The sequence below is a fragment of the Ostrinia furnacalis genome, unplaced genomic scaffold (assembly GCF_004193835.3).
Source record: "Ostrinia furnacalis isolate ACB-3 unplaced genomic scaffold, ASM419383v2 OfSCF0535, whole genome shotgun sequence".
Classification (NCBI taxonomy): domain Eukaryota; kingdom Metazoa; phylum Arthropoda; class Insecta; order Lepidoptera; family Crambidae; genus Ostrinia; species Ostrinia furnacalis.
The window spans coordinates 166,087-174,028 of NW_021130774.1; the positions used below are offsets into that span (position 1 = coordinate 166,087).

The 7,942-nt window shown below is 42.4% G+C and overlaps 1 protein-coding gene across 1 annotated transcript; it reads right to left on the bottom strand.

The window, feature by feature from the left end:
• Positions 1–716: 716 nt before the first annotated feature.
• LOC114366100 (activity-regulated cytoskeleton associated protein 2-like) lies at positions 717–7,573 on the bottom strand (the record flags this gene model as incomplete). The annotated part of the gene is made up of 2 exons (XM_028322886.1): positions 7,098–7,573; positions 717–1,601 (listed from the first exon to the last, which is right to left on the bottom strand). Coding segments are annotated over exons 1-2 (972 nt in total), but the record flags the coding sequence as incomplete, so codon positions are not given.
• Between the last annotated feature and the right edge of the window lie 369 nt (positions 7,574–7,942).

Below are 7,942 nucleotides of genomic sequence, written 5' to 3' on the forward strand. Positions count from 1 at the left end.
TGACTCCTGTGCCAGGTCCAGTGTGACCCCAGCCTTAGCAATAAAATCACGACCTAACAACGTTCGAGTATTTTCACCTGGGAACACTACGAACTCGGTATCAACCTGCCGTCCCTCTAAAATCACGGGTACCGTCGCCGTGAGAACTGTTTTCACCTGGCGGGAACCGACCGCGAGTCCTATGGTTCGCTCCGCCTCGTGAAACTGTACACCAACCGACCTCAAAATAGAGTACAACAAGGAACCAGCAACGCAGCACGTAGCCCCCGTGTCGAGTATGGCGACACCTACCCTATTCGCGATAGTGACCGATACCATAGCGTGTGACGGCGTCGTCGCGTGAGTTTCGCGTGAGACGTTCTCACCGTTCACTATATTAAAATCGGATCGTGCCGCGGGTGGCTGTTTTCCGCTACAATTCTCACATTTCGACTTAACAACACCGGGTTGGCCGCATCCGTAACAACGCAAATTACTAGCCCCAAAACTGGTACTTTTACCCTCTGAAACCGTGCTAGTCGGTTGTTGTTTATTATTTTTACTCTGAAAATTACGACAATCTGCTAAAACGTGACCATAAAATTTACAAAACGAACATCGAACGCGCTTATCACGTTTCAAATTCTCGTTCGAGTTTAAAGTGAGTTGCGGTGCGACGGTACCGCACGAACTCGTGGTAACCATGGTAACGCTGCGATCGCGCTCGCTCGACTCAAGTCAGAACTCAAGCTCTCTGACTCAAGTTGATGACCCCGGTCGCGCGGCGCGGCGTGCGATGATCGCGACAAGTTTTGACTTGCCGATTTCGTCGTAGAAATGATCGGGTTCGCGGCGTACGTACTAAGATTTAATTCGACAATAGAATCTTCTATGGCCCTTACCTTTTCTATCACAATATCAATATCGTTAACATCACCTCTAGGTAGTCGCTTTCTCACACGTCGATGTAAAAGGCCGTAAATTAGATCTAATTGCATACACATCGGCACTGCGTATGGTAATTTAGCAAACATAGACCGCACTTTACACACAAACACTTCTGCACGTTCAGAGTCTTTCTGTTCCGTGTTGACGATCTCACGTAGTACTTTGTATGGCGGCTGCTGCATGCCGTACATGGCGCGAAGTCGCGCCACGGCGTCCGGCCAGGTGTGCACGCTGGCGCGAGCGCCGCGCCACCACACGGCCGCGTCGCCCTCCAGCAGTATGGGCAGGCCGCGCAGCGCGTGCTCGTCGCTGACGCCCGCGCACTCCTTGTACACCTGCACTGCGTCGATGAACGCCTCCAGTACCTCCGCGTCGCGCGACCTCCCGTCAAAACGTGCAGTGCACTTGGCGAAGTTGCCGGTGACCGCGGACGAGTAGGCGCTAGGCGGACGGATGTCGGGCGTTGGCGTCGATGTCGGTGGGTTCCTGGAGCAGTCGCTGAAAGCCCTCAGGGTTTCCACTAGGGTTCTGTTGGTTTCCGCTTGCATTCTGACGAAGGACTCCATGAAACCGGCTAACACGGTCTCCGTGGTCGCACTCGTAGAAGCGCCGCCGGCGCCGCCAGGCGCTCCGGCGGGGACGGGGGCGGGGGCGCTCATGGCGCGCGGCTCCGCCTGGTCGTAGNTTACAAAAATATTTGTTACACGTATCAATAATATGTGTAGGTAAAACATACTCAAATATTACTGAAATCGGAAACATCGACTTTTTTTACCTGTCCGCTTCGCGTGGAATGCCCCACCTGTATGTGTACTTATTGAATAAAATAAAAGCATTACCTCTACCATGTAAGGTATGGGCGCCCGCGCATTATATTAACAAAACCACTATTTATTATAGTGTAATACCACAGAATAATAATAAGTACTACGTACAGAAGTTTTACTTCGCGAAGGTATTTAAAAAAATGTATGCTCAATGTCATTAACAATATGGTGTAATTTAGCCTGTCTCAAGAGTCAAGCACCATTTTGTTGACAAACGTCAGTGCTCGGCACTGCGCCGAAGCTATAGGGCTGACTTCGGTAAAATGATGTGACGTGAGGTGCCAAACTGCGGAAAATGGCGGAAGAAATACATGATTTAGCATGAATAATCATGAATAATATTAACTACTTATTTACCTTTCAGTGTCTTGAGACAACTTAAAAAAGTACATTCTGTGTTTTTATCATTATTTAGGCAGTTAAATACTGCACAGTATTCAGTACACCATTTTCTTTTTTTCTTCCATCATACACAAGAATACGCGTGCGTGAGTCAATGTTCGCTCGTATGTGAGGCCTTGTGGAAAAGTATCCTGTAGGTGGGCCATCGTGCGTGTTTTGTTTTCGATGTAAACTCGCGGAGATGAACAGGCCTGGTAATACGTTAAAGTCATATTGTTAGAGATCATTATAAAAAATTGGCACCACCTTGCAATGTCACCCTGTATGCTACGAGTATAATTCAATGATCGATGTAACGATGTAGCTGCTAACTACGTTGAATGATTAGTGCATCCTAAATCACACCGACGCCTTCGACGAAGTTCGAAATAGATTCAAGTAATTTCGGCTTTTGACGAAGTCGGGTAAAAGTCTCGAGCCGTGGACTTTTTGAACTGTTACACCTGAAACTATACTGGACATTGCAAAGTTTGTCTCGGTCTTTACCTGGTTTTTATTAAGAACTAGCTTTTGCCCGCCAGCTTCACCCGCGTGAAATTTATTTTGTCACAGATCGTCATAAATTATAGCCTGTATTATTATGTTATTCTGGGTTTTAAACAATAATACTACTCTAAAGTTTCATCAAAATCCATTTAGTAGTTTTTGCGTGAAAGAGTAACAAACATCCAGACATCCAAACTTTCGCATTTATAATACTAGTTGCCTAATCCTGATGATAATTACACTATCCTATTAACACTTTATTTTTCTTCATTGTATTTTTAAAACTCATTTGAATTTTTAAAAAGTACTTTTTTACATGTCCCAGTATTAACCCTGCCACTGCTTCGGGTCAATAAATGAGTCAATGCTGAGAAAAAGCAGTGCAAGAAACTCAGTCACAATTTTTTTTATTGAGTGCTATTGAAATGCATCTGCAATTGGAGTAGAACTGAAACTTTAGTCACCTTTGGAAATAAAAATTCAAATACATCACAGTGCAAAGACGGATGCATTTATATGTATTTAAAACGTAGCATTACTTAGCTCGTTCGCTGGCAATTACGGGTCCAAAGACTTGACTTAAGGTCCTACGTCCCCTAAATGGGGCAGAGGGCGTCCATAACAATCCTCCATCGCGTTCGGTCTTGAGCTTCGCGCTTGATCTCGCTCCAGGTCTTGTCGATTTTCTTCACCTCGTCTGCTACAGTGCGCCACCAAGTTGCGTTTTCCTTGGTTCAAAGAAGCTCATGAATATTTGAGGAGCTCGAATAGCCCGCGAGCGGCGTACCTTTATCAACATTTGAATTAGGTATTGACTCGGCTTCGGCTTGATGAGACATATCACACTCAAGATCGACAAGCATTTTTACATCTGACTACTGTGTAAGCATTGGCTTTGGCTTATAAAAAGATGGTAATGTTTGGAATGTTATTACTGTCTAGTTAATATTTTTATAATTAACTTCGTACCGCCTATAATCATCAGAAAAAAATGTAGTATTCTAAGGCTGATTGGCACTAACTAACTTTAACTGTAACTATGACGATAATCGGTGCTTTTTGTATTCAGTTTGAAAGATTTTTGACGTTTGTCAAAGTTAAAGTAAGATCACAGGTAAGATGGTGCAACCCAGCCTAAGAGAGAAAGTTTTATCAAATTGGTCTGGTAGTGTGTTTCATGGACCTAAAAACTGAAACCCTTTTAAAAGAGGCTGACAAAGGTGACTAAGTTTCTAGCGCCATTTTCTTCTCAGAACTTGCCCATTTATTGTCTCGAAGCAGTGGTAGGATTAAACTAAAACAGACGTGTTAAAGCGCTTTTTATAAGCCTATTTGCAGAAAATAAATTACTTTTATGACTTTATAGGTAAGTTACGAAGACAGATAAAGAAGGCTCAAGAAAAGGAAATAAGAAAACTAAAATTTCCCCGGAACAATATCAATTACATCTAAGCTAACATGAAATGAAAATGCTATCCGTGTACAAGGCATTCATTTCAATAAGTTTTTTTCTTTATTTGTCAACATATTTGTACGAGAAAATATTGGCTCGTTGTATGTCGGCTCGATATGTTTCAGCCCGTATAATCATCAGAGGTCCATGTTTGTTGTTCGCGTCTGCCTTCGTATTGATTCAGCCGAATCGCTAAGTACATATATGCACCGGCGAGAAATGAGGCAAATGTCTACTACACTTATCTCGAATTATTTAACCAACATTTTATCTCCTAATATCTTTGAGTTTTAAAAATGCATAATAATATTTTTAATGTTCAAAAGAGTAGGTACAGATGAGTTGTTAAATTAAATAAAAAATGTTAATTTCCAACTTACCAGCAATAACCATAAATTGTAATAATTCTAGTAGGAAGCTACTTGGAAATCAAACCAATCAATCACTGTTAAACTCTTCGGTTAGACTTCGGAAGCGTTCCGCTTAACTGCTACTTTTCTTATAAAATTTAAATGAAGTTTAACAAAATGTAGGGCATACAAACGAGTGGGCTAAGTGGTTGCGGCAGTAAGTGGTAAAAGCGTGATTTTATAAAAATGAAAAACCAATATGGTACCGAGTTGTACAGGGTTGTAGCAGTTGTAGATTGGTATATTAACTTCCCATAATAAAAATTGTTGGATTATTGTATATCTATAATCTGAATTACCTATTTTCATCATGTGCTAAGTTTCATAGACAGAGGAATTAGTCTGGTAGGTATCAAAAGCTTCGTTGATCGGACTATAATAATAAAGAAATGTTTTAGAATAAAGTCATAACAGGAAAGATAATTTCTAGTTTACTTTTCCCGCGAACTATGTCAGTAATTAGCTACCTCAAATAAACACAATATTGTACTATACTTAATACTTTAAGAAGGCATAAATAGACATGAAGTAGATGTACAAAGAACTTAGTACCGCTACCAACGCTTCACAGAAAGTGTTCGTTCTCCTTTGTTTTCATTTCTTACTGAAGTAGAGGAACATAGCTCTTGTTATGGTAAGCACACACTTTGAACGGAAGTGTACATACGAAATTGTGCACTTAAAGCGATCGATATTCATAACAGTACCGCTTAGACTGGTCAACGTTTTATACATAATAATAATACATATGTTAGCCGATCACTTGGTCATACCGAAACTTTGTATAACTACTCTTAGTAAGCGGCACCTTAAGTTAAAGTTTAGGTCTTTACTAATTTGCAGTTAGTTTTGAAAACATTTGACATTGAGTTTATAGTAGTAACAACTCAACGTTTTCTTATAATGGTTAGGTACGTTAGTTTCATTTTCACTCACACCACGTGGCGACATACTTAGTACGACAAAAAATGTCCACAAACTTTTGAGATTAAGTTGCATATTTTTAGGTTAAAAAGATATCTGTGGTATTTTACATAAAAAATTAAAATCCAAACAAAAAATCACACGGTCAATTTTTGTTTAACACCGTGTTTTTCAGTAAAGCGACGAAATATAAAACACGGACTGAGTAGCAGCAATTTACGTGCGGTTGTCTGAGCACGAGATCATTGGCGAGCAACAAGTGACGGCGGTCGGGGGACGAGCAGATTCGTGGAATAACGCGCCATAAAAGTTTCAGCAAAAAGGTCTCATTCCACGACTACTTATACGCAAGTTGATATTAATTAATGAATGCAAACTAAAAATCTTCAGATGCCAGCCGGCCTTAGTAATGACTTGGCGTGGACGGTCCATACCCATTTAGTGTCAGTATTTTTCTAGACGTAACTTATTAGCTAGGAAAGATTGTTTAAATAGCGGCAAATTATGAATTACTAAAATATAGGAGTTACGTTTTTTGGTTTATATTATTGATGTAGCCATTAATTTAAAATATTCAAAGTTTTATCGGTAGATAGAGTTTAACTAACATATCATCACTTTATCCTAAATTTTTTTTAGAAGCACAAAGCTAGATGCCCATCCCTATTCAGGTATAAAGGCACTGAAAAATTCCAGTCGACTGAAAAAGTTGGTGTTTGTAAATCCGCCACCGTGTGTAATCTGGATATGTTCTATTCATGAATGAATAACGTGTCACTTGTACGTCACAGCATGGCTGCGGTGGGCAGCGTGTGAATTCAGTGATTCTCAGAAATGAACACAGGTTGTACGCCAAATAAATCTGGAGAGCTTTGTTAGTGAGATGAAACGTCTTCGTTTTCATAAAAGCTGTTACCAAGGCCCCATTAGTTTATTATACTGGATATCTTGTAGGTATGTCACATAAGTATATTTTTGTCGTAAAATAAAACCTATTTATAACTAAAGATGCCACAGTATTGAGATTAATGTACTGCCTTCCATTCATTGCCCCATAATGACCTAAGTGAATAAACTCAAAGAATCTAAAAATGTATTGTGTTAAACTTTCATGGTCAATAACAGAATATTTATTATTGACGGGATTGCTACCATGTACCTTAATTTCGAGTTTCTGATATTTCGGCACTGTTGCAAGCACCATGATCACGGAGTAACTGAGGAAATTGGCGGGGAAATTAAGGTACTCGTACATGGTAGCGATCCCGTCAATAATAAATTAATCTAAAAATACTTTGAAAACTAACTGCAGTACGAACTTTTTCAATCCAACCCGGCTGTGAAGCAAAAGATAAAAATAAGTTATGTGATGGTTGTATTCACTTTATTGATCTAAAGTTCTAACTTAATAACAATCATCAGCACAGAAGAAGAGGTGTGGGACCGGACGTCGGGCGTTGGCGTCGATGTCGGTAGGTTCCTGGAGCAGTCGCTGAAAGCCCTCAGGGTTTCCACTAGGGTTCTGTTGGTTTCCGCTTGCATTCTGACGAAGGACTCCATGAAACCGGCTAACACGGTCTCCGTGGTCGCACTCGTAGAAGCGCCGCCGGCGCCGCCAGGCGCTCCGGCGGGGACGGGGGCGGGGGCGCTCATGGCGCGCGGCTCCGCCTGGTCGTAGTATTCAGGCTCGCTCGTGTCGTCGCTCATAATATCTTCAGTCGGTAGTACTTTCGCGTTCCGTAGTTCCATCGGCATGGTAACAGTTCGTCACGTAACTTATGTTGTTTTCACGTATCGAAACATAGGTTATAGGTAAGTCTATCGCGGCACTCGCGACGAAACTTCTCGAAAATCTCAAGGTGAATTCGAAGCCACGAGTTGGGCAGCCACTGTGATGGTTGTATTCACTTTATTAATCTAAAGTTCTAACTAATAACAATCATCAGCACAGAAGAAGAGGTGTGGGACACGGAAGATATTAATTATTCGCGAAAACGACGCGTAATCGGCGCGTGATAGCCTGCGACTGCCGACCGCGGGGCGCGGGCGGCGTGGAGAGCCGAGCGAGTACGAAGTGCCGCGGAATACCACGAGTGTCCTAGAGCTCGCGCGGTCGTAGCGCGATTATTCGACTTCGTTTCGCCTTACATGCGTTCTTTTTGGTTTTCATGCTACCTGTCTCTAAGGCCGGATTCCCACTATGCCGGACCGGCAGATCTCCCGGTCCGGTAAAATCGCCGGAAGGCCTAGCGGCGGTACAAATTGTATGAAGCTGTTCACATTATCCCGGATCCGGCATTTTTACCGAGCGTTTTGTCGCTACAAAATGCCGGCAAAATCACCGGACCGGAGTAATGTGAACGAGTTGCGGCTTGCGGCCCACCCCGCCGCGCCCGTGCTTCCCGCCCGGCCCCGCCCGTGCTCCCCGCACTTCATTCGGCTCGGATTTCGGATCCGGTGATCCGGTGTAATGTGAACACCCTTGTCCGGTGTCCGGTTTCCGGCAGAAATGC